The 27682-nt window shown below is 40.0% G+C and overlaps 1 protein-coding gene across 1 annotated transcript in view; it reads left to right on the forward strand.

Moving 5' to 3' along the window:
* LOC110952854 (receptor tyrosine-protein kinase erbB-4-like) overlaps nucleotides 1-27682 on the forward strand; it is a 338821-nt gene that overhangs the window by 217884 nt on the left and 93255 nt on the right. Inside the window, 12 exon segments of the mRNA XM_051941926.1 lie at nucleotides 16063-16197; nucleotides 17580-17645; nucleotides 19445-19448; nucleotides 20200-20269; nucleotides 20271-20318; nucleotides 21118-21132; nucleotides 21134-21244; nucleotides 21246-21261; nucleotides 21954-21964; nucleotides 21966-22066; nucleotides 24508-24636; nucleotides 27351-27424. Of these exon segments, the coding sequence (XP_051797886.1) occupies nucleotides 16063-16197; nucleotides 17580-17645; nucleotides 19445-19448; nucleotides 20200-20269; nucleotides 20271-20318; nucleotides 21118-21132; nucleotides 21134-21244; nucleotides 21246-21261; nucleotides 21954-21964; nucleotides 21966-22066; nucleotides 24508-24636; nucleotides 27351-27424 (780 nt within the window).

Below are 27682 nucleotides of genomic sequence, written 5' to 3' on the forward strand. Positions count from 1 at the left end.
TAATGCAGAGGGTAAGTTCAGTTTTCAACACTTCTTAAACATTTTACGCTGTGAAAATATGTAATGAGTTCGCTTTGAAACACAAAATGCTTATCAGACTGACAGTGTGCTTTTGCACTGCAGGTGTTCACACATTCAAGCTTGAAAAGGAACACTTTTTTTTTTTTTTTTTTTTGGTTTCTTGACTGAAGAGTAGACATTTAATAATAGCCCACATTTCAAGTTATGAGCTCAGCTGCTCGGCAGTTTTACTGTCTTCATGACTCCCCAATGGTCTATTCATAGTGCCCTCTAAATTTTAGTTTGATGTTCTTATCTTGGGCAATTGCAGCAAAACACTATTTCCAGCACAATAACAGAGTAGAGAGTGGACTGACTGTTGGGATAACACTGCTGTAAAACAACATATCGCTGCTGTCATGGAAAAACGACATCGGACAACTTTTGTCAGTCAGGGGTTGTTTGTACTTTGAGACTGGCAATATATTGGATGAGTGAGTTGCTTGACCTTTGGGTCAGGGAGACCTATTAAAAACTCAGTATAAAATTTCCTTTTTGTTGCAGGATGTGTACCTTTCTGGAGCTTGAACTTTTTTCAAAGCTGCACAATCTCCCTAAAGTAAGGTGAAGGACTCAGTTTTGACGTGAACAAACTGATAGTTGTCAGGTGTTAATTGATTACTCACTAATCCCACCAGCAACTCTTACACATACACAAGTGTTGATCACTGACGGCCACCGCCATTCGTTACCTTCATCAGCATTCATCAGTGCTCTCATCTATTTGGCCGGCTCTTTTGTTTGCCTGTGCTGATTGGAAGGCCTCTGGTTAATTCAGATGCAGAGAAGCGGTGACAGAAGAGGGCTTATTAGGGCTGTGAGCCCATCCAGCCTTAAGTGCAGAGTCTCCAGTTCCATTTTCATTTGCCTCTATTATTGAATTTGCTGGCTTCTCGTTTGTCCTGATTGCATTTTGTGTCACCTTTAAAAAAAAATTTTAAAAAAGAAGGGAAGAAATTGGCTTCCTCTGGAGGTACTGTGATGCTCAGATGGGAGACATACATCTTACATTATGATAGCAAACTATTGAGACAGAGAAAAGTTTAGACATTGACACCGAAGTACTTTTTTTTTCATATTTAAAGGCTTTCTTTTTTATTAGGTTTGAGAGGAATGTCTCTGGAAGTTTTCATAGTCATGATTGCTGAGTAACCTGGATCCCAGTGGGTGTATTTTGGTAGAAGCAGGAGAGAGGCAAAGCAGGCAGAAAGACAGTGTTTATGTCTACAAAAGGGTGGAGCAAGAGTGGGTGGAGGAAAAGACAGAGAGTGACGGAGGGATTCATTTAGCCTCCATTGAAGCTTTAGAAGTTTCGCAAAAAAAAAAGAAAGTGTCATCTCCGCCTCCGCCTCCTTCAGCGCCTACACAGCTTCCATAATCTCTTAACGTGAAGCATTTTTCATAAGGATTCATCGCAAAACAATATCATTCGAGACTGCAAAATTTAATCAGGGGCTTTAAAACACAATTATGGTTATCGGGAAGGACAAGGCTGCAGCGCTCCAGATCGCGGGAGAGGAGGGTGGGAAGGTTGGAGGGGGGAGAAGATGGAGGGGACCTCCCCCGCACTGTCTGCACCCTAGCGCTCCTCTCCCATTTGTCACCAAGCACAATATCTCTTTGGCTGGCAGAGCTAATAATGGAGAAGTGGGGAAATGGGGCTCTGGAGACCCACCTCCGCCTTTCCGTGAAGATCAGATAAGTTCTCCTCAAGACAGAGGCCCCTCCGAGCCACTGTGGATTTGCTTGTAAGGATTGTATCATTTATAAAAACACAGTGCATCCATTGACAGCTTTTTAGGTGTGTGAATAATGCAGAGTTTTATAAAATTGTGCAACTGCAGGAGCAAGACATTTCCCCTCCTGCAGAGAAACGCTACCCAGTTTCCACTTTGAAAAGTTCATTTCATTTTGGTCACCTCGAACCATGGAACCTCTTTTGCTGATGCTTTCTTTTTTTCCCCTTTTTTGTGCCTCGAGGCAAACTAGTTGCTGTTTTCTGTCTCTATTATCTTGCCGATCTGCAGCCATTTATCTAGCGATGGCTTGTTTGCAGTCTGGAGACTTAGCAGTTATTCATGGGATTTGAGAAGTCGTTTTCACTTAAGCAGCTACTTTCTCACCAGCCTCTGGTTTTTTTTCTTCTTCTTCTTCTTTCCTCTTTAGAGTAAACATGCTTGCAGGCACTGTACAGTCGAGCGCTTCACAATTACACAGAGGGTTTCCTCTAGGGATCAACTGCTTGTTTTCTTGTCGAGTCATGTGTTTATCTCAAATCGTGGCATTTCATAGTGTATCTTTTTGTAAATTGACTGAACAGGGAAATCAACAACTTTATTTTAATTATTTGGTGGTATGATGTGTGTACACCTACCACATTATTATTTGATGTGGCAGGTGTGCACACATCACTACGCACTCAGTTCCTGATGCACACATAACATCAGTAAACCAAACTTCCTCTTCTTATTCATTATTCCCTGAAATTGCACTGTGTGTCTTTTGTTCAGGAAATCTTTTTGTTCTCTTGCTGGACTGGATAGAGATGGTATATGGTGCATATTCTAGCCCATAAGATGAAAGAGATTTTTACACTGGAGTGGGGGTCTGAACTCTTCATTGTTCCCCTGGTTTCACTGATCTTGTTGCAGCATTCTCGTGTTGCCTCCAATGCGTGCGTATGAAGTTCAAAGTGCTTTGTGATGGATGCCGGTAGGCTTCAAGCAAGGGAACATCTGTGGATGGACTGGGTTGTCGGAGTCTATTTTTTGGAGATTGTAGTATTTGACAGTGTATGGGTACCATATTTTGTCTCATTCTCTCTTCACAGAATGACAATTTCTATGGATAACTCTCCTAAATGCATCACTACCTGAGTTTGATACATGATCCCTATGACTCGCTGTTTCTCCAACTTTACTTCATTGGCTCCCAATATTTTCCGGAGTAGCTGATTTGCCGCTTGTTGTGTAATGTTCATTGGCGTTCCCTGAAGAGGTTGCACTCTACGAAAATGAAGGCAATTTGTTTCATTCCCCAGTTCGCCACCTTCTGCCATGCCAGCTGTCAGTGCTGTGTCACAGGCCACACAGAGCACCAGGAACTGATGCATGTAAACGACTGCAAAGAGCTTACAGGTCTCTGGGACAACACACACTCACACACACAGTCATTCTCAGATTTAAAACGACAAACAAAAAAAACCTGTCTTCAAATAACCCTTTTGCTTGCTGGGTTGCCAGTAAAGGCTGCTTTAAAAAAACAAAAAAAACATTTGTTACATACAACTTACAAAAGACCACCAACTGCCTTCAGGTCTTCCTCTAATGCTATTTCTGGAAAACATATGCAGTATCACTGTTTGAGTACAGTTTTAGGACTGAACCACAAAAGACAGTCGGGTCATTCCAGGTGAAATGACCAGATATTCCTTGGGGGTGTTGCTGCACCATCTTCAAATTAGTCCTAAATTTGTATGCCATTAGATAGTCACAAAAGTACTTTCTATGCAAAATTGTAGGCCTGTAGCTCAAATAGTTTCTGAGTTGTGGGGGTCTGAAATTTTCAGAATTTGGGCTATAAAAAGCCTCGCCAGCGTTTTTTGCATCTTTAAGCGGTTATTTCTCAGCCTCTAGACATACCAGAGAGCTGTGAGTTGGTAAACAAGGCCTCTGCATGTAGCTAGTGCCCCACAAACATCCCCAGGTGTTTCCCTACACTCTGCAGGCCGTGGGGGCTTGCTAAAAATGCTAAAAAAAATTAAGCGACACCTTCTCACGAGTGGAGTTTGGGACCTTAAAAGTACTAGAAATACTGCACAGAAGTGTTCTAACACCCATGGGTTCCATTCTACACAAACTTGTGTGATAACTTAGCAAACTGGAGCTTTCTAGGTACCTCAGTTTGGAAAATATGAGCTCCCAAAGTTGGACAAGATTTTAAATTGGCTATTTTGGGGGGCAAAAATCTCAATGTGGGACAGGTACCAGAGACCCTAAATTTTTCTACAAGACAGTTCTATCTGTCGTCTATCAGTGTACAAAAAAGCAGCAAGGTTATATTTGTAGTTACTGAGATATTCTTACTCAAAATGCCATGGGTAATGTCAAAATCGTGTTTTGCTTTTCAGTACTTTAAATTGGGACACAAGTATTACTAGTCATTCCAATGGTAGTATTATGTATGTTTTGTTCTTTGTTAAAGGTGACTACCTTCAAAAAATGTAATGGTATAACTTAGGTATACCTAAGTTATAACTTAGGTATAGGTTCTTTTGCTTGTAACATGACATTGTACAATTAAATTTAACATGTTTAATCCCACTGCACTGATACTGTAAAATTCATCATTATTGTTGTAATTTTAAATTAATCAACCATAAACTACTACAGAGCTCCCTGAATTCAAGTTAGTACATGTAATTTGTATGTGTATGTTATAATTACATGTATGCATTGCAAATGGGTGTCAACATGTCATGATATCTACAGGTATGACTCTAAACTAGACCTTGTGACACAAAAAGGGCATTACACTTTTTTGCTTTTCAGTACTTTAAATTGGGATACAAGTATTAGTAGTCATTCCAATGGTAGTATGATGTATGTTTTGTTCTTTTTGAAATGTTAAGTTGTTAAAGGTGACTACCTTCAAAAAGTGTAATGACATGTTGACACCCATTTGCAGTGCATACATGTAATTATAGCATACACATACAAATTACATGCACTAACTTGAATTCAGGGAGCTCTGTAGTAGTTTATGGTTGATTAATTTAAAAATACAACAGTAATGATGAATTTTACAGTATCAGTGCAGTGGGATTAAATATGTTAAATTTAATTGTACAATGTCATGTTACAAGCAAAAGAACCTATACCTAAGTTATAACTTAGGTATATCTAAGTTATACCATTACATTTTTTGAAGGTAGTCACCTTTAACAACTAACATTTCAAAAAGAACAAAACATACATCATACTACCATTGGAATGACTACTAATACTTGTATCCCAATTTAAAGTACTGAAAAGCAAAACACGATTTTGACATCACCCATGCCATTTTGAGTAAGAATATCTCAGTAACTACAAATATAACCCTGCTGTTTTTTTGTACAGTGATAGAAGACAGATGGAACTGTCTTGTAGAAAAATTTGGGGTCTCTGGTACCCTTTCCACACTGAGATTTTTGTCCCCCAAAATAGCCTATTTAAAATCTTGTCCAACTTTGGGAGCTCATATTTTCCAAACTGAGGTACCTAGAAAGCTCCAGTTTGCTAAGTTATCACACAAGTTTGTGTAGAATGGAACCCATGGGTGTTAGAACACTTCTGTGCAGTATTTCTAGTACTTTTAAGGTCCCAAACTCCACTCGTGAGAAGGTGTCGCTTAAGTTTTTAGCATTTTTAGCAAGCCCCCACGGCCTGCAGAGTGTAGGGAAACACCTGGGGATGTTTGTGGGGCACTAGCTACATGCAGAGGCCTTGTTTACCAACTCACAGCTCTCTGGTATGTCTAGAGGCTGAGAAATAACCACTTAAAGATGCAAAAAACGCTGGCGAGGCTTTTTATAGCCCAAATTCTGAAAATTTCAGACCCCCGCAACTCAAAAACTATTTGAGCTACAGGCCTACAATTTTGCATAGAAAGTACTTTTGTGACTATCTAATGGAATGCAAATTTAGGACTAATTTGAAAATGGTGCAGCAACCACCATCTGGTGAAACCACACGGAATGACCCAGTCTTTATCAAGAGGCGCAAGTTAAAATTAAGTACACAAATAGGCAACATCACAAGATTTGGAAAACATCCAGTTCACAGCTAATATAGACTAATCCGGATGATCGGCATCAAACAACAATTATGTTGAAGGATGGAGACTACAAAGAGTGAGAAAAGATGCACAAATCCACAAATGGATGCAACCATCTGGCATGTTTAGCAGTGCAAGTTGCTGTAGGTTTTCATGGAACTGTAATATGCGGCCGTTGTTTGTACTGTCTGCTTGCAAGCTCTAGCAATGTATCGACCTAAGCTCGTAAAAAACTTTGACATGTATTTGAGTGTTAGAGCATAGCGTGTGCAGGTAGGCACGTACATAGTTCATGCTTTTCTACAGGTCCACAAGAGTCAGTAGGATGTAAATTTCACCAAAGTCTGCAGGCAACACTCTTGTCATGCTTGTCATGTTGAGAGACTGTACAAGGAGCTTTTTGGTCATCCACACCTTTCTGATTCATCTTTAAAAGAGTTTGGAGGAGGAGCCCTGCACAGTCTTTCGTTTGTCAGTGTCCAAGCACAGTAGGGACTCCTAAGTTCTCAAGAAATCTTGTGACATGTCTGCCTTCTGTGCTCGGCACACTTTGCAAATAGTCACATTGACATGGTGCGACCTGCTGCTATATCCTGTAAGAAGTATTCACATGAGCACTTTGTGATTTTCTGTGTTCAGTATGAATAGAACTATGTGTACACCCAGTGTTTGCTTTCAAAGTTCACATCAGTCTGTGTACACGGATGTTGAAAGCATGAATTGGCCCTTGACATTCATGTAGGCCATCCAGTCCATGATTGGATAGGCTGCGGCTGCCACGGATAACAGATTTTTTTCGTCATAGCATAAGAGCTCTTGATTTATTTTTCCTATTCTGCATGTAAAGAGATTTTCAACAAATAAACACATTGAAAGTCTTAAAGAAAATACATTTCTACCACTGATATATACTGTAGTTGGATGCTAAAATGCACACAATAGTAGGCAGTGATACAGATGTATTTACTGACTTTAGTGTCCATAGAAGGGTTGATCAAAAAGTTGACTGAGACCTAACATGAAGTGCACATACAACATATACCAAGAATAACTGTCATTAGTCAAGATAAATTTGTGATATCACTCTATCAACAGTGAGACTGGTCTTATACACATTTTTCAAAAATGTTTCACCATCTATGATGAGCGCTGAACCTCTTATAAAAATGTGCTTTAGCTTGAATTTCATTTGGGGGAAGAGGAAAGGAGCTTAATCTGTGTTCTGTTGTGGCCAAACATAACATATCTAATCACTGTGCTGTGACAGGTCATTGCACCATAGCATGCCATTTGCACTAGATATTCTCCCTCAAATACCTTAGGATGGTACAGAATACCTCTGCCCTGACAGCCCAACCCTGATGGTACGTGTCCACAGGATCCATCAATTTCTCACGACCCATTTATTGTTTGTGTGAAACACACCACGTTGCATGCTGGTTGCGTTGCAGCGCATTTGGAGAGAAGTTCATTTGCATCCAGTAGTTTGACTTCTACTTCATGCAAATTCGATGCAGGGAGAGAAGGTCCACCGACTTTCATCAAAACGTCTAAACAAGCCGTCACTGAACTACAATGAGGACAGATTAAGAAACTGGACAGCTTGTTTATTGCCTAAGATGCTTTCAGAATTACTTTTGAACTGTTTGTGACCAAGCTGCCATGTTGGTCTGACACTTCTACCAGACTTAAGATCTGAAGGGCTGTCATTTGACCACCTTGTTCACCACTAGTGCACGCCCACCAAATGGGCGATATTCAGATGTGGTGCGTTTCAATGTGAGAAAAAAATGCCCTTCTGGACACGTACCTTGAGGGATTAAGACCCTAGGAACAATCACATAGATGCTAAAGTAAACAGTGTGAGTTGCTTCCGGTCTGCTCCTGATTTCATGCACCTTGTCCAGTTTTTTAAACTGTGAACTTCTTCACTTTTGTTGATTCTCTCAGTGGTGGTCATAGACCCCCTGATGATCCTTGACTTGAAGTAGTCCCAGCTGCTGACTGACTGAGAATTGGTGTTTGCTCCCAGCTCAGGTTAGAGGTCCCTGACAAAATCGCAGATGCACACCTACAGGTTAAAAAACAAACATGTAAAACACAGGTCCTGTTGTTTATACCACAAAGTAACAGTGCATCCTACTTCTACCTTGAATGCCCCGAATGCCTCATGAAGTTGTTCTGTGGTCAGACTTCAGTGCAATAAATGGAGTATGATTACTGTGCTAGAGTTCATTTTAATAGCCTAAAGGATGAGAACCACTGGAAGACTATCATTGTGAAACATGAAGGTAGGACGCTATGAGAGTCGTATTTGCTTTAACAGAAGCTATAGTACATGAACAGGGGAAGCAGATCAGTCTAAAGGCAGATTCTATGCTAATATTTGATTAAATATGTGTATGATATTTAAATAAAATAAAGCCAAGGCCACTGTTTGAGAATTTATGGCCTGTAAGTATCTTATTTTATCAACAAAAACATGAACAATTAGAAGAAGGTGTATTCCACTACATGTGAGGAGGAAAAAAAATTACAAGGTGCTTCCCTTGGGCTTCTCTCTCAAGCACTGAGTGATTAATTGGCATTTAAGAGGTAAAGCTGCGGCTTAACTCCCCAGCTCTAGCTACAAATGCGAGGCTTTGTCGACCTGATGCAACTGAGCTCCAAGATGCTTTTTGGCATCGGACAGGGAGTATTTATCATTGGGATTTTGCATGTTTGTGTGCTGTATTTCCACACATTTGCCTTCAAATTTTAGAGATAGTTTTCCGCCACATCCGAGAGACTTCCTCTGTGTGTGTGTGTGTGTGTGTGTGTGTGTGTGTGTGTGGGTGTGTATCTTTGTAATAGTGTGCGCATCAAGAAAAAAGAGGGCATCCGGCTGTGAAGAGAAAGAGTGATCATCTCGATTTCTCTGTTCACCATGCTCAGCAAGTCGGCCCATCACCAGAGTGAGAAAGTGCTCTTCATGTGGGAGGGGATGGGTGGGTCTGAGGGGTGGGTGCAGGGTGGAGGACGACAAGTATGGAGAGATGATCCTAATAAAAAAGAGCAGAGTAGATGGCCCGAATGCACTCAGCTTGAGTTGTGTGATACGTGACACACCCGCCCTCAAGACAAGACAATAACGGCAAATGCATGGACTCATCAGTCGGGGACAGATCACTATTATGGCCTTATTCATCAGCATAATTAGGGAGAGAAAGAGATGTGGGACAAGTGGCTAGCAGCACTGATGAAAGCTCATCAGCAGGCTCCCTATAGAGCTATGGCCACTGATTGGTGCTGGGGCCATCATTGCCCAGAAACTACTTCAAAATAGGGGCTCTTTGCTCTGCTGAACGACAGTAAAATGAACTTAATTGGCTTGCAAAGGCAGCTTGGCTCAGGGATCATTTTTACTTCCCTAACAATCTGTACACTGATTGGCCCGTTCTCCATACTGAGTGTGATATGAACAATAAAAATAAATAATCTGAAGAAATCTTGTACCTCTGCACTTACCTTAAGCTTTCGAAAAAAAAACACCCCAACCAAACTCTTTGGCTCATGTTTCTTTTTATATCTTCACATAATCATTTTATGATCACAAGAATACTGTCAGGGCACTCTGACTCTCTCTGTACTCCTCTCTATTTATTTCTACCAGAAATTAAATCTAATGTTGACCCTGGTGTTTACTTTATGGAAGAAAGTGAAGAAAGTTTGGTTACATCTACCCACTTCTCCAATATTATCAGGTTTTTTCAAGCGTGAAGTCATTAATAGACAGCGATTTGTCCTTGAATTCATTAATTTGTCGACTTTAATGACAGTACCTATGTTTGGTTCAGTTATGCAGTTTTACAGAGTTCTAACCGTTTTATGAATAGGTATGGGTCGATTGACTGACCTGATAAAATGTTTTGTTAACCTTTTTTTTCCGCAAAGAAAATATAACAATAACTAAATACATACTAAAATTAAGACTATACTAAAAATACAGGCTCCAAATGCCACAAAAGTGAATATACGTGGGATTACTGACACAAAATTGAGTATGCCTGTGCATGGTTTTAAAAAGACCTGTGAACACTTTATCTCAGTTTTGGACCAAGAGGCTGTGTCTGTAGGTATCTTTGCATTGTAGCTCCACATGAAGAATTTCTAGATGAACAGATTTGTCCAGGACAACCACAGTGAATGCATAAGTCTGACAGTGAAGCATGGAGGTGGGAGTGTGATGATATGGGATTACATGAGTGCAAAAGTTGTTGGGGAGATGACATTTATAGATTGCACCTTGAAGGTCTGTGGATGCATCAAAATGCTGGCTGACATGACGATTCCCAATGTGTAAAAACTTGGCAAGAGAGGAGTTTTCCAGCATAACAATCCAAATCACAGTGCCAAAAACGCAAGAGTTTCCAAAGAGTAAAACAGTGAAAACTATGATCTGCCCATGTTATGGTATGTCGCCTGAATCGAATCCAACACAATGACCAACACAATTTTAGAGAAAATGGTAGAGCAACACAGCAACTCAAGCAAAGAATAACTGGGGAATAAAAAAAAAACCCTCTGGAGAATAGCAGAGTGTCTCTTCAGTATTTGAGTATGTCTGTCATCTAAAATTTGGTGGGCATACAAAGAAAAAAAAATCTGAATCTTAGTAATGAAAGATGCACTGACTTCCTACTGTGGGACCTCTATTTTTTAAATTTTAAACAAGACCAAATACCCTACTAACATTGATGTAACGCAACTATTGACAAGTGATACAATTCCAAATCATAAACACTTACCTGTGAATTGCACAAGGATATACTCACTTCAGTGTTACACTATAAGTATCTTTACTATATTTAAAATAAAAGTACAGGATTGCAGTAAACCTAACTTGACATGCAGTTATGAGGTCAATAATGCTTTGAAGCTAAACATGTAACCCATTAAAACATCAGCTATGTCTGTTTTTCTTAATTTGAATAGCAAAAACTAGGAAAATTAGACAATTATGTGGACAAACACAAATCTTAAAAAAAAAAAGGCATAACAGTGTGTAGCAGAAATGTTTTCCTCATCTGTTTCTCATCTCACAACATCACACTTTATCTTATAACTCCTTGTGGGGGGTCCCAACCTCCAGGGTGGAAAAAACTGAGCTGCCTGTAGCGAGAAGATTAGCTCGGCTAGAGGGCTTACAGTAGTTTTCCGCATAATTAAAAAGCATCCTATCTGTATTCTGCAGTTCAAAATTCAAGAAATCTTTGGAATGAATATGAACTAGACAGTAGTTGCTGGTCATTTGTTCATTTAATATTATTAAATCAGTAGATGCCAACAGCCTTGTGTGTACTATGTGTAAAATCTACCCTCCACCTGTTATTGTATAGTCTTTTAACAATCCACTGAATATACAGCTGACAAGATGTGGAAATTTAAGTCACCATTTTCTGTTGAAATAGAACTTGCAGTGAATATCTAGGTTTCTTATATTCATTTTGGTTGTTTTCATTCGTTTGTCATTATGGAACAAACCTCCCATGTTATTACAGGAACTCTTTTCACTTTTAAAGACTCGCAGAGCCACATAACAAGCACCGCCCTTTACATAGGCCACTGGAGCAATTCAAAATTGTGGGGGTTTATAGGACTGAGAGAAGGGATTAAAGACAGTAAATGAATTTAATATAGGTAGGGTCATTAAATACAGTCATTCATTCCTTCACTCAATTTTGCATTTGCTGGAATTCACCAAATCTTCTTTCCCTCTGGTCATCACCTCATATCCCGCTGCACAGTTCCACATCAAATCTAATCTCTAACTCGCAATGACACTTCAGCTTTTGCGAGATGGCATTTTTTGAATCCCTTTGTTTCACTGCCAAGAGAGATGTAGCAAAATGCGCCACCAGAAGCGGTCTTGAACCAAACATGACCTGACCATAAGGCAGCAGAGCCCTCAGCGGCCACGTACACGCATAAAACGGCATCAGTGGGAACTGTGTCACCCAGTAAAATGCTTGGCAGAACTGAGTGCTTCAGTGGAACATGCAGTGTCTATCAAAAAGGAGGATGGTCAACTGTAATTCAACTGTAATTCAATTAATGTGAAAAAGTGGTATTTCAAAACTCCTACAGCCACAAACACTATCTTTGCCATTAAGAAGAGTGATTATCTGCTTTATTTGATACCATCAAGTTCCTAAAGTAAATTCTAGCATTTTAATGCAGATTTTGAACAGAAAAAAATCCTGTCAATATGCATATATACTCACCGGCAACTTTATTAGGTACACCTGTTAAATTTCTTGTTGACACAAATAGCTAATCAGCCAATCACATGGCCGCAAGTCAATGCGTATAGGCATCCAGACGTGGTCGAGACAGCTTGCTGAAGTTCAGACTGACAATCAGAATGGAGAAGAAAGAGGATTTAAGTGACGTTGAACGTGGCATGGTTGTTGGTGCCAGACAGGCTTTGAGTATTTCAGAAACTGCCGATCTACTGGGATCATAAAACAATCTCCAGGGTTTACAGAGAATTGAGAGAGAAAGTGATTATTTTCATGGAAAAAAACAACAACAAATCTATAACTTGGATACACATAGTTGAGTTTCTCGGATTCTGAGATTTAAACAATGAACAGAGAGGATAAATTTGCATGAAAAGAACTGGATTTAAGTTCCTTTTGACCAGAAAATAACTGTGCAACTCCTATACTATCCTAAAACTTGATAGTTTCTCTACCTCATAAATTAATTGTATTTAATTTTTCACATGCTCCACATCTCTCTCATAATGCATGACATTTATTTGATCTGTTTTCTCAGCTGAATGAAATAAACTTGCTTTCAGAGTAATTCAAAGAGCCTTTGTAAGTTAATCACTAGCGTATTACATCATCGCTGCTAACAAAATTCTGCATAGTCCATTTATATGAAAGGTTTGAAAATGTGGTTCGAGTGAGCAGCAATTCTCTTCGACCTTTTCTCACATGTACGTTCCCTCCCTCTCCTGTTGCCCTCTCCATCTCTCATTCTGCTTCCCCGATGCAGGACAATAGCTTTTATGACTACCTCGTGAATCACAGGAATGTGGAGGATGAGGGAGCTGGGCGGCAGCGGGAGGACAGCCGGCTGTAGCTCTCCCCTCCTGAGCAAAAGATCGAATCGCAGAGCAGGGGAGGAGGGGCGGGTGCCAGTGGAGCAGGAAGCAGGGGCCGGTCGGCAGCGCAGGACTGTCACCCGTTTATGAATGACCACCTCATACAGGCTTGTCATCCCACTGGAAGAGTTAGTGCCCTTGCCTGGATGGACAGCAGTGTTGGCGATTTGTCTCTCGGCTAGCAGGGGGAATCTTGACTCGGGCATTTAAAAGAGCACTTGGGACAGAGCTGGGCAGGTTAAACAGCTCTCCATAAAATAGCAAAATTGATTATGTGTCATACCACAAAGGCTTCAAGTGTAGAAATTATTTCATTTTGTCACTAAAGCTTTTAACTTTTAAAAGGCAGATATCTTAGAATCACTATTCATCTCTTTGGTGCTAACATGATGAAAGCATTACTATGATTAGATTGTGGAATTAAGAAGCATCTTGTGTCCTATAGATATGATATGCATTTGTATATCAGTTTTTGGCCATGTGCTAATGAATTTCCTCAAGATTCTTCACATGTAAAGTTGATAGTTTTTGGTTTATAGTGTAATAGTTATTGGATGGTGGATGGATGGAAGCATTTTGCAAACAGTTTTCTTGTTTTTTCCCCCTTCCCAGGAATTTAAAATTTTTTCATCAACATGTCAATATTAAATGTGTTGCATTTTAAAATGCAGATAAAAATTCAGTTGGTTTCACTACAAAATTACAGGATCTGGAACTCTGTATCAGTTGTCAAAGAGCAGACTCTGCTATTCCAACCACATGCATTCCATTATACTGAAACAATATCAGTTAGTTCTGCAGATGTTAGCTAAAACACCTCAAAAGTGTTTCAATGTGTTACCCCTGCAAAGCCAAGGGGCTGCAAATCATCAGTTGCAGCTACAAAATATGAGACACAACATCTGCTGAGTCTGGATTTGGACAAAAAATCAAAAGCATTATTCAGAACCTTCAAGGCTTTACCACATGCTGCCCAGTGAGGGCTGCCAGTCAGGTCTAGGAGTTCATTTTGGAGCACAGTTCAGCCCTTATCTATCGTCCTGCTGTGTTGCAAAGAAGCCTGTCCTAAACAAATGCCCACTGTACACTGTGTGTGTGTGTGCACTATGCCTGAGCAAATCTGTTGTTTGTCGGTGGATCTTTAGAGTGAAGTAGCGCAATATCAAAGCCTTTTATCATGTAAAGGTGACTCCGGGGTAGCTGCATTATAACCTGTTGGTAAGTTAAAAGGAATGTACAGTACCAGTCAAATGTTTGGACACACCTTCTCATTCAATGCTTTTTATTTGTTTGTTGTTTATTTTCTACATTGTAGATTAATACTGAAGATTAATGCTTTTTTTTGTTCACAAAATAATTCCATATGTATTATTTTATACTTTTGATGTCTACAGAAGTTATCTACAATGTATAAAATAATGAAATAAAAAGCATTTAATGAGAAGGTGTGTCCAAACTTTTGACTGGTAGTGTACATCTATCAGACAGTAAGATATGCAATGTTGGAAATGTAGCTCGATAATGGATGGCTGCTTATTTCATGACTGTTTTTAAATGACAACAAAGCATGCTGACAGTGCAGTCCACGCATTATTTGAATAAAGCGCAGCTTGTCCCTTTTCTCACCCACCACCCATGAATGTAAAACACCCCCCTGATAAATTGTCCATTGTGACGGGAACATGATTACACGAAGCTGCGGCTGTAGGCCATTCAGCAGGCAGACGGAGTGCCATGTCACCTCTAAGAGGGCTTTGAATAAATGTCCCCGTCTCTACCAAGGCCCACTTCCTTAATCAGGGTGTCGGATGGTAATGATTAGCTTCCTGCGTGTGCTCCTCCGCCACCGAATCATCCACATAACTCAGACGCTGTTAATAATCTGCCTGGAGAGACAGTGCCCTTCTTTACCTTCAGCTAATCCAGCCCTAATCTGAACCACATTGTTGCTTTTTTATTATTATTTTTTTAAATTCAATTTATTATGACAAGTGCTTTCATGGAATCACGCTGTACTCATATTCAAGGAGACGGCGATACAAGGTGATTGGATCTAAATCCCTCAACTGGGTTAAATTACGCAGTCAGCTGGTGTCCCATTGAGAAAGAAACTCTGATGGGGGGCTGTTGTTTCTCTTCTGCCTTAGGTCACAGCTTGGGGAGGGGGGGGATTACTGCAGCATCATTTCATTCTGTGTCTATATCCAAAACCTGGATTAGTAACAGGGAGAGGGATTAGAATTTATTATCACACTCCATGCTCAGGCATCTGTTAAGGGCACTGGTCCTTGAAAAGAAACATATTTTTGCTATTAAGCATTTGCTGGATGAGAAGCCCGGCTTTGTCTTCAGTCCCACTTTGATAGAGGGATAGGGAGTAGGTCAAGAAAGCTGTGATCCCTAATTTTCTGTGAGACAATTTGACGATTTGGGCCCATAGTGAGCCAAGAGAGAGCCCTTGAAGATAATAGTGGAACGATTGCTGCAAACTGCATTTTTCTTTCCTCTGGAAGATTTAGATGCATCTAATCCTCATGAACAGAGCAGGATGGTATCTGCTCCAGTTTACTATTTCAGTTTTAATGAACACAGCAAGTATCTGGTGTCTTCCTGTGTCATTCAAACTCATTAAGTCTTTCTAAGTCTGAAGTGAAATGAAATTATTTAATAGTGAATGCATAATTAGGAAATTATACCAGCATACAGTTTGACAGTGTGGCTGTTTGGTTTGCATATAAAATTGCCTTTGCTTATTTTTTTTTTAAATTTATTTATTGTGGGGCACTCTGTATAAAACAGTTGTGTCTTTGGACGTGGCATTGAATTACTGTGTGCATTTGTCAATAGCATTTATCGTCATGCTCAGATGCACTTCAGGGAACAACCGTATGCAGCGTGGTTCTTTGAGACAAAGGAATGACAAGAGTTAACCTTGAAGTATTGATTTTCTGCCATCGTGTACATGCACTATATATCCATGGCGATGCGCTCATTTCTCTGTTTCTCTCTCTCTTTTTTTCCTCTTTGTGCAGAAATTCTGAACGGAGGTGTTTATGTTGACCAGAACAAATTCCTATGTCATGCAGACACCATCCACTGGCGTGATATTATCAAGAACCCTCAGGCCGAGCTGCTAGTGGTACCGTCCAACAACAGCAACCTCGGATGTGAGTATGCCATGTGGCTGAAAACCAGTGGAATCAGTAACTTTGGATAATATTCAAATGTAAAGGCATCCCATGGCAGTATAGTGTGGCAGTACACACTAAAATACACACACACAGTCCACCAGCAACAGTCATGCCCCATCCCTTTTTACTCATTCTGTTTGCCTGGCGGTCATTTGGAAGCAAAATCACATAGTGTTAGATCAACGTGTGAACCTTTCCATTGTAGTACTATGGTAGCAGCTCTGCAGCCAGGCCCATGGAGCTGCTGTCTGCTCTGCTCTTTTTAAATCTCAGTGAATCTGACAGCTGGTTTTGAAGCTGCCCACTTCCCTCTGTGGCCATCCTCTCCTCACTTCTAGGTCCCCACAGTCCCCCTAGCTTCCCTCTGCTTTGGACATAACAGGCGTCACTATCCGGCAGACATTCAGTGTCAGAAGAACTGGCTGTTGAAAACAGAGCCTCTCAAACTTTTCTGCTCGCTTACGAATTACCCTTTTGCTCATTTTAAGGGAGGGACAGGGAAAGCAGAGAAGTTTCCCCAAGCCCTCTTTATCAAAGTATGTCAGGGTGAACAATAGGGTCAGCAGAAGCACCAAATGGTGAGCAGGGATAATGGGGGAAATGCTGGGAGTGTCTTTTTTGATAAGGCACAGTGACCTTTCTTTGCTTACTCGCAGAACAGAATAAAATCTGCGCATCGTTGACTTGACATTAGCAGGGAGCTAGGCATCACGCAAAGTTTTGAGAAGACACTTTTAAGTACAATATGTGTTAAACATTGTTATTTTGTTGATTAGATGGCACTGATGGAGGGGTAGGAGGATGGAAAAGCAACACAGAAACAGAGGAGGTGGGCCAAAAAATGACAAGAGTATGTGGGAGTTGAGGTTGCCAAATTGGGGCCCCTTTGCCAAACCGTGGTTAGTATTTAACATTAACAACCCCACAGTGGGAGTGGTTGGAAGGACCCAGTGACAGTCTGCCACACTATTCCACTTAGTCTGTAATTAACCCATAGTCAATTAAGTCTTGATGATGGGCCACTAGCAAATGAAGGCTGTGAGTGCTCTGTCAGGTCCCACTTTGCCTGTGAGCACTTGATGGCGGGGAGTAGAAGCATGTCTTTCATGCTTACGTTCCTCACAGGCCACAAGTCGCCACAGTGACTCCGGCTCTGCTGTCAGATGAGCGGAGGAGATTCGACAGATCTGTCACTGTCACTTCTCAGAGAAATTTTAAGAGTGTGCGTGAGTGGACGATTAGGTGTTTGAAGGGGGCGAGTGTGTCTCAGTGCGTGATTTGTGTCACAGCTGCATTCGAAGTTGCCAAGGAGTTGTGTGTGATGATGTTCAGTGCCTGTTTGTTGGTGTGTTTTGCAGGCAGACGCTGTCATCGCACATGTAACGGACGCTGCTGGGGCCATCAGGAAGACCAGTGTCAAACCTGTGAGAACACACGCACACACACACTCACACACAAAGCCAGTACAGGCCTGCTAACTTGAAATGATGTGGCTGATACAAAAGTAAAGGAAGAGATCAGCAGTTTGCAAAATCCAGTTTTAATGCCAAGATTGAGATAAGAAAATTGATCCCACTCTCATGCATGCACATATCATACAGAGCTGGACCTGCTATGTGGTTAGCCTTAACTTAGTACTAGAAAATGCCAAAAAACCACAAATTGCAATGAATGTATATTAGGGGCTGCAAAAATGCAAAACTCAAAATGTCAATATACAACAAAGCAAACAAAGAATAAAAGCAATAAACAATAAAAAGCAATGAAGTTAGAATGATCCTCTACATTTATAGAATGGTTGGAGAAAATTGAGGATCCTGCACAGCCTGCTTTATCGTAATCTATAATCTCCTATAATCTGCTTTGATATAGATTTATTATCTTTGAGTATGTGAAAACTTCTGCTCACATCTGTTTTTAGCTTTTTCTCTCTATTTTATTAAACTCCAAGGCAAAAATCAAGGTCAAATGCAGGAAAATAAATGGTGACTGTTGAAAATAAATTACTTTTATTCAGTATGTTGCTGAATTTTAAATGCATGTTGCTACATAGCAAAATAAACAGATGATATATTAGTAATATTTGTCTGTTCATAACAGCAGAGTTACACAAAAATAGTGAAAAAATAATAATAAAATGAGAACCAACACAAAGACAACAAAGGAAGCAGGGCAAACTAGAGTAATGTTAAGTTTTTCCGTATAATTACAGGATGTTCTCCTCGTGTTGTAAAGACCTAGCGAGGGACTGGCCTGTTTTCTCAGACTAACACAGACTACAGAGCGTTGTTGTGTTGTGTTTTTTTTTTCACTTCCTGCATCATTATGTTCGCAACTCAGCAGAGAGTAGGCCACAGCAGTTTTTAATGCCTCAGCCTCAAGGTCCTGCTGACTTGCTGGTTGGTGTTTCTCAGACTCTACCAATACTATGTGGGAGACTGTTCTGCAAACTCAAGTATTGGAACAACTTTTAATGCAATACGTACAAGCCACACTTTACTAATCATGCTTACATAGCTTTTCTTAAAACTAGTTTTTGCAAAAAAAAAAAATGTGGGAAAGTAACTGGAAAAGAAGTCAGTGTTTCCCTGGTTACCACACAAGTTGGCATAGCAACGAATAAAACCAGGCTTACCAGGGCTTTCCATGAATCAGCACAGTTTGGAATGCAATCTTTGGCCAATATGTCCACTTGGCTTGAGACCAGTTGTATGAACACAACGCGGTGACTCAGTGAGATCCAATGTTATGGGATAATTTTTTCAAACTTTATTTATCGAGGACAGGGGTTGGCAACCTTTAACACTCAAAGAGCCAATTTCGACCCGTTTCCCACAGAAAAAGAAAACACCGGGAGCCCGCAAAATCCTTTTGGCATTTAAAATGAAGACAACACTGCATATATCGCTTTTTTTACCTCTATGCCCTTGTTAATCAGTCATGATTAATTAATTACAAAGCCTCTAATTAGATAGATTCATTTTTAAATTGTGTCCTTCCACTAATATTTATCTTACTTGGTTAATGTCATTTTTGCTCTTGGACCTCATATGTTACGTATGTTAGCTGGAAATCAATATTTTGGCGAATGTCTGTTTAACTTGTAAAATCTATTTATCTATTTATCTTATGCTAATAACTTTTTCTCCGGTAAGTCGGCTGCCACTATTTTCCAAAGATGACACTCCTCTGACTCTCTGACCTGCTGCCGTGTTCTTGCGAGTAACGTGTATTACCCTATCACGAGTTAGTTTTGACTCAAAGACAAGACGTGTCTTTCTTGGAGTGGAGCTTTAAATATACAGGCTTGCCATTCTTGAGCCCGAAAACGATGTGAAACTACAGGCATTGCTTCTCTATCTCCTCTGCATCAACTTTTCGCTGTCATATCCCAGCCAGGGGAAACCCCAGCAGCACATCTGGTGGAGTGACACATGAAAATAAGAGGCGGTAATTTCACAATAAAACCTCTATATTAAAATCCATTGAAACGCGTCTGAAAAGGCAGAACAAATTTATTTTCCAAAAGTTACAGGGAGCCACAACAGAGGGCTGAAAGAGCCGCATGCGGCTCCGGAGCCGTGGGTTGCCGACCCCTGATCTAGGAAAAGCCTCTTTAGAGTCATACCTGGTAACAGCCAAACACAACTGTACAATGAAGCTTGTGGAACACTTCAAGAATAAGAGGCTTGGTCCCTCTAGAGGAGTTTTTGACAGAAGAGACAGTGCTCCATGTTTATTTAGACCTGTCTGGGCTTTCAAGTCAGTTGTCATGTGTCACAAACCCACTTATCTGACCTTTAGGTTGCTGAAGCCCCTCATTTTTTTTCTTTCTCCTCAATTCCGAAACATACACTGTTTCTGACCAGCTTATAACTTGAGATGAAGGTTGAGGGTGGTGGTATTGTCTCTTTTTACGAGTGTGCATGAACGTGTGTGTCAGACCTTTAAAATTCAGTCTTTTCACTTCCTGGGCAGTGACAAAACGGTGTGTGCAGAGCAGTGTGACGGTCGATGCTTCGGGCCTTACGTCAGTGACTGCTGCCATCCGCGAATGTGCCGGCGGCTGCTCGGGCCCCAAGGACACAGACTGCTTTGTACGTCAGCTTGCACACAAATACACATGCATGCACGCGCACACACACACACACACACTGTCTCACTTTTCATTCCTCTCTTAACTTTCACTTTCAACAGTCTTCTACTTTTTCTCTCTCATTTCTGCCTTCCACGTGCATCCAGAGACCAAAGAAAGCGGTCCTCTCTAACTATGTCCCCCTTCTCCATCCTATGTGTTCACGTCTTTTGTACAACATCTGTCTGCCATCCAAAAATGATCCACTTTGTTTACCCCGCTGATGAATTGTTTGTCATTTTACAAGGCCATAAAGTCTGCCACAGCGTCAGTTTTCAAAGAACAAATTGGTGATTTCAATGTTCCAATTAATATCCCTTTTATCACCTCAAGTTTGTCCTGTTTAGCAAACTCGTGCTGGGTACACGCGCTGACAGAGGCGATATTGTAGTTGTAATTCACAGGAAGGCTCATCCAATTCAATTACTGCCGTTTCAGCCTGTGGCCACTGACGACAAACACTTAAGAGGTTTATGGGAAAACATTTTACCATTTACATCATGGCTGTGGATCAATGGCTCCAATTTTTTCTCCCATTTGGTGTTCAAAGAGACGAGGGACAGCTGCATGAGTCGCATGTCACAATCCACGTAAAAATGAAATGCTGCTGTAATATTTTTTCACTCATAGTGACTTATGTGGAGGGAATCACAAGCCTGCACTTGCTTCACCTCACTATGTTTCACTCTGTGCACCCCCAGGGGGAGTCTGACTAGCATTCTCAGCCCTCAGTCAACGTGTTGTTATGTTGCTCTCTGCAGGCTTGCACCAATTTCAAACGACAGCGGAGCGTGCGTGACCCAATGCCCTCAGCCATTTGTGTACAACCCGACGTCTTTCCAGTTAGAGCACAATCCCAGAGCCAAGTACACCTATGGAGCCTTCTGCCGTCAAGAAATGTCCACGTAAGTCCTGCTCAAAACACAATGCATGCACATCCAAGCATTTGCGAGCAGATCTAAAAAACTACACCATTGTACTTCAGGAACATAGATGGCTCATAATGAAGTTCGTAATTAAGTTTTATAGTGTGGGTACTGGTGTCTATTAAAGAAGCATTTATCCTCTCTCTATTCTGAAATTGGACTCCAGACCAATTATTCAAAGTCAGGATAAATTGCTCCAACATAAATAAATTGTGCATCTCAATAACTAGTTGCCACACCATCTGCTTCAACTTCTGGCAGCTCGAAAGCAAATCTTAGCTTGTTCTTTTACGGATGTGGCGTCAGAGTGGCAGCAGTAAATTCAGCGAACATGCATTAGAAGTCAAGCTACAACCAACAGATTGCATATTCAGTTCCACTGATCATCAAATGAGCATACGCCAGTCGCGCTTTTTCACTGCTGCTACCAAGTGCTAATTTGATTCATTACTTCTCCTGAGCAATATAGGCCCAGACCATTAGTTCTGATCATTATAACAAATGTGATTAAAATACAATCAATTTCTTGCCATTAGTGGGGTCCTTCTAGGAAATTGCTCTAAGAATAAATGCTGCCCTTTGATTTTTCTACTTTTTTAAAATCTAAAATTGACTGTAGGTGTCATGTATCTGGTGATGCCAACCAATGCTTTACATTCTTATTCTGTTAGATAACTTTGTTGGTGGACCACAGCTCCTGTGTTAGAGCATGTCCCAGCAACAAGATGGAAGTGGAGGAGAACCGAATCAAAATGTGCATCCCTTGTACCGATATCTGTCCCAAGGTAAACCACACAATGCTGTACAGAATACTAAGTAGGAGAATAGTGATATATCCTGCAATGTCCCATAAACACAGAATCTACAGTAACAGTTGGTTGGCTAACATAATGTTGTAGATTGCATTTACTACATGCAGATTTAAGTCACACAGTGTGACTTTGCCAAATAATTGCAAGATGAGTTTACAAGAACATGGTAAAAGAGAAACAACAGCAATGATGTCTGAGCAGAAACCTGTACACTACAAATGGTGTTTTGTAAGACTGATAGATCTTCTTGCTTCTATACTAGCCATTTTAGTCACAGTGTTTACATCTATGCCTGCACCAAAACTGTCCACCCATTACTAATATGCAGGGGGAACTGTTGCTGTATTCTGGGTTAGCACCGTCCAAGAAAACTGGGACTGGTTTAAGGAAATGCAATCAACCTTTAGCAGAATTATAATAAGGTACAATCAGATGATTCTCCAGCACAGTCAGTGTACACAGTTAAAGTACAGTAAGTGCAGAATATTGTTACTGTACGTAAACTGTTAAAAATAGTAGTAATAGTTTTTCAGTGTTTGTAGTTAGTTGTGCTACTTGAAAATGCTCCTCTTCAATATTGAACAAAACTCAAACATTTTTTCTCTCCATCAGTAATTTACACGCAAAACTATGGGGAAAATCAAGCCTGGGTTTAATCATACTGGTATTAACCTTTCAATTTGACACTTTAAGTAACTCTTAACTTTTATCACGACTCCAATTTTGATTAATCTAATGATGGGTTTTATCGTCCATTGTCCACGAGGAGTGCCTGCATCATTAATAATTGGTTCTCACTGCCTTGTAAGATTGTCAGATTTGTGCTGGTGCAGGAATAGACAGAGAGCAGACAGATTTTGCCTATTTTACTTACCTAGAGGTAAGGTTTTAAACACGTTGGCGATATATTAGTATTCATATTATGCTAATATAATGATAAATTCTGCTCAGTGGGATGAAAGCAGGTTTTATTTTTGTGAGTGGACTTTTTCCCTGCTTCCTCTATGTACTGGTCCACTGCATTTACTGTATGTACAAGAGCTTATGCAGTTCAAACATTTTAATCTAATAGTTTATGCTAACAGTGATGATACTGAATCAACAGTAGCCCACAGTAATTACTTAAAAAGCTTTATAGTAAATGCAATTTAGTACATTGGGGGCCAGCTTTGCTTTTTTTAAAACAAAAACAAAAAAAGAAAAAAATATATAGTATCTGGTGCACAAATTAGAACCAATTCATTGATTGCAATGAGCATCCCGAAAAAATCGACATTTTTTAAAAAATAAAATTTTAAGTAAGGCATGTCATACCCAGTTCTGCAGTCTCGTCCCTGAATTTACTCTTTAACTTTTGTCTTTCTTTCTACATACAATAAACTTTGTTGCTTGCTTAATATTCCTCAAAACTGTCTGTGTTGTTGAATTCAAATGCAGTTTTGACATGACACAAAATGCCCTTCCAGCATTTTATGTAGAGGAATAAACTTTGGGTACTTAATACTCATATTCCCTCCTTCTGTTATTACTGTTGGTGCAAAATCCTATGTGTACTCATTACATCCTGCAGGATAAATATGTTAAATTCAGCATAAATGAAGGTCAGATGTTTCATTCCCACAATAGACGACATGTTAATTAACATGAGATAGACCCATAACGAGAAGCTGCTCTTACCTGCTCAGTAATTACAAGTCATTTTGCTGTAAGAGCATCATTCAATGCCTGAAATGCCTAATGTGAAATTAAACCACATTACTTGAGTTCAATACCGAGGATTAGCCCCTTCATCATATTGTTCTCACAAAGGTAACTGATCTGCCCTTTCTCCTCAGAGGAGAGGCAAAAGCGGATCCTTTCAGGCTCCATGTATGAGCTGTAGCATCCATTGATTGGCTAATCTCTTGATTACATCGTCACATGGCAGGGAGGGGTTAATGAGGGATAGCCCAAGGAACTGTGGGAAATGATAACAAATTAACATTTCAAATATGGGAATTGGTTTGGTATAAATCACTATCAAAAACTGGTTACACCACTTAATGCCAGCCTTATTCATCATCCCCTCTGCCTCTGTCAGAAATACTTGGCTCACACTAGACCGCAAGTGTAATTAATGCAGATGTAATGAATTCATTATAGGGAGGAATTGGCTGCGGATTGGCCCATGGTTTCATCAAAAGAATTCCAATGCATGGAGAGGGGCCATGGCCTTGCCTTGTGCACCAAAAGAAGAGCTACATTTTCATAAAAGAGAATAAAAATTAAAGTGACAAATGGCTAATAGTAGTTTCTCAAAATGAGGCCTCTGCTAGACAAGGACACAGCAGCAGGTAATTTGTTCATACCTAAAACAACTAAAATGGTAATTATTTTGAATAATGTATGATTATGTGTTTGCATGTGTTTCGTCAGTGTGTGATGGCATAGGGACGGGGAGTCTGCAGGCAGCTCAAACAGTGGATGCCAGCAATATCGATAAGTTTGTCAATTGCACCAAAATCAATGGCAACCTCATCTTCCTCATTACTGGCATTAAAGGGTAGTGAGAACCTCACACTTGATGATTTGAAAGCCTTTTTTTCCTGAACCGTATGCCAGACAAACTCATGGGAGCATGCTGAATGGTGATGTTTATTTAACTTACCTCCATGTACAGATATCTCCCACTACTCTGACATGCACTAGTTATAGCGCAACAGGTTGCCAACACAGCATTGTCATATTTGTACATATGTTGAAATGATACCCACATCAACCTATTGACTGGAACTCTCCTAACTACCAGTTTTGGGGGCTTCAAAGTGTAGGTAAGAATTATCTGTAAATATTCAAAGCTTTGACTGGGCTTTGGGGTTGCACCTATTATCACATGACAGTTAGCCATAGTGGTAAATATGGCATTACCCTTTTTGAAGTATAAAAATATAGAAGTTAAAACACAGCTGTGCTCTTGCAGTTTTAAGTCATCTGTCTTTGTGGATTAAAGATATCTGGCACATTTTGAAGCTATTCCAGATGAAAGACTGTTTCCAGATGATAGATTTACCTTCAAATTTTGCTTGTCTAAGAATGACTAATAAAATTAATGCTAATGCATTTAACGAATGATGTGAGATCACTACTTCTTACTTGATAGGGATTGCTGCGATATTGCAAATATAATCAGATAAAAAAACATTTGCTTATTGAGTTGGATGTGGACTACAATGGCAATGATTACTATAATACAAATTACTGCTGCTATTCGCACATTGTGTTTGCATGAACTTGCTAACTCCAATATTTACTTTCATTTTTGCTCTGTTTTGGTCTCAACTACCTCTCTAAGCAATACTTTGCCTCTAGAGCTGTGTGAAGGATGGACACATTGGAAGATAGTTGATGAATTTAATGCATGTCATCCAAGGAGGATTCCACTTCGCTTTTCCACGGTGGCGAAAGTGATTAAAAACAAACCTAAGCATATCTTTCGATATGTCCATCAGTCACGTCCACTGAGAAGTATCAGTTCAGCTCTTTCTTCTTTCTGTCAAAGCCATATTTAATCTGTTGAGGCAAAAAAATATATTGCTCATGATATCTCCTATGGGTTTAGACTTTGGGGACACCCTGTATAAGAAATGTTAATGCCAAACTGTTTCCTCTACATTCATTTAGGACTGACGTGCCGCCATTCCATTATTGTTGCAAATATACAACCGCTGCATGTCTCCACCTTCACAGCAGAGTCCTGAACTGTTTCGGGTACTTACTCATGAGTACTACCTACAGATGGCTATCTTGCTCAGTATCTACTCTTTTATAAGTTGTGTTAATTAATCGTGAGAGCACAGCCTTGAAAATGACATCACATCAAGCACCCAGACGACCAGGTCAGAGAGTCAGAGGAGAGTGTAGTCTTGGAAAATAGGGTAGCAACTTACCAGAGAAATGTTATTAGCTTAAGATAACTCATAATTTATTTTTCAAGTTAAATAGATATTTTCAAAATATCAATGGCCAGCTAACATTACGTAACATATCGGTAGCCCAAATTAATTAGGGCCGATGCCAACTTAGTGTCGCTAACATGAGTAAACTAATTGATAGCATTAAGCTAATATCTGCACGCCATGATGTAACTCCTGACTGCATTTTCAGATGAGCTTGTTCAAATATTTATTTATTTTGTATTTTTTACGTTCCACCTTTCAAAAGCTATTTTCAACTGGCCATTCAATAAATAGGTTGTAAAAGTAACATCTGCATTCAAGTGTCATTTGTTTACGCTGCCATGGCTCCTGGTAAGCCAGCCACCGCTGCTGAAAAAACGCCCCGAGGAAACACAGTGCCATCATGTGTCCCAGTTGGTCACTAAATTTGGTTGTGTTCTACATTACATACTTTGTCTTTTACTTTTTGTACATACCACAGTTGTCCTTGCAAAGTACATACTGTTGTATACATTCTGTATCCAACTTTGACATACTAGTTGGTCATAATATTGCACAATGACAGTTAGTTGCAGTCATCTGTCTATACACTTTTGGCAGCTAAAGCTATATTGGCACAGGACGCTGACGTATTTTACTTTGCATCAAGGATTCTGGGTCAAGACATGTTGGCTTACAGACTGCAAAATGCAAACGGTTGTAGTTGGATACCTTTGTGTTTTTGGCACTTGACATACTATGCATTGGGACATACTAACATTTTTTCTGCCATACTAAATTGTATGGAAATGTGGTTGCTGGAATGCACCCCACATCCATCTGCTGCTTGGTGCTGCGAGGATTCTGAACAGTGTACAGCATTTTCATTGAAAAACTCCATATAGATGAGAGGAGCTGCTGAGTTGGGTAATAATTGTTACTCCCTACGGGCAACCAATTTAAAATTACATATAGTTATATAATCCATTTTTAAATATTAAAATATTATATTAGAGCAGCTTTTAATTACTACTTTTCAGTGTGCAGCAAGTGCACTTTGAAACATTGTAGACTTCATGCATTGTAAACACAGAGATAGATTCAAACACTTCTAAACTCACATCCTGTAGTTTCAGAGAGAATCTGGCTTGGGAAAGTCAATGAACACTGTTCTCTGTTAAATCAAAACTGCTGTCAAAGTGCTCAGATTCTCTGAGGACAGGATGATGTAGAACTGTGAATGTCCCTCCGCATTCTTACTTTGGACTTTTCTTAATGATGCATTCAGGTTCATTGCGTTTATACCTTCATAACAATAATTGTTACACTTGTGTTTCTTTAGGGACATGTATCATGGTATTGGACCTTTGGACCCCGAGCGTCTTAATGTTTTCCGCACTGTGAAGGAGATCACAGGTGAGACAACTTCACCTTGGAGGAACTACCTGAACAAAACAATATTATTATGCTGGAGTGTTTGTGAGTTATTTGGCCTCTGAAGTAGTAAAAGAAAACATAAAGAGAAAAACTGATTTTTGTCAGTGAACTCGAAAAGATGCTCTTGTGAATACAGAGCTATTGTGTGCATGCTTTCATATTTATGTATGCTTTCACTGTGTGTGTGTGTGTGTGTGTGTGTGTGTGTGTGTGTGTGTGTGTGTGTGTGTGTGTGTG

This window comes from Acanthochromis polyacanthus, chromosome 22 (assembly GCF_021347895.1).
Source record: "Acanthochromis polyacanthus isolate Apoly-LR-REF ecotype Palm Island chromosome 22, KAUST_Apoly_ChrSc, whole genome shotgun sequence".
In the NCBI taxonomy this organism is placed as follows: Eukaryota; Metazoa; Chordata; class Actinopteri; family Pomacentridae; genus Acanthochromis; species Acanthochromis polyacanthus.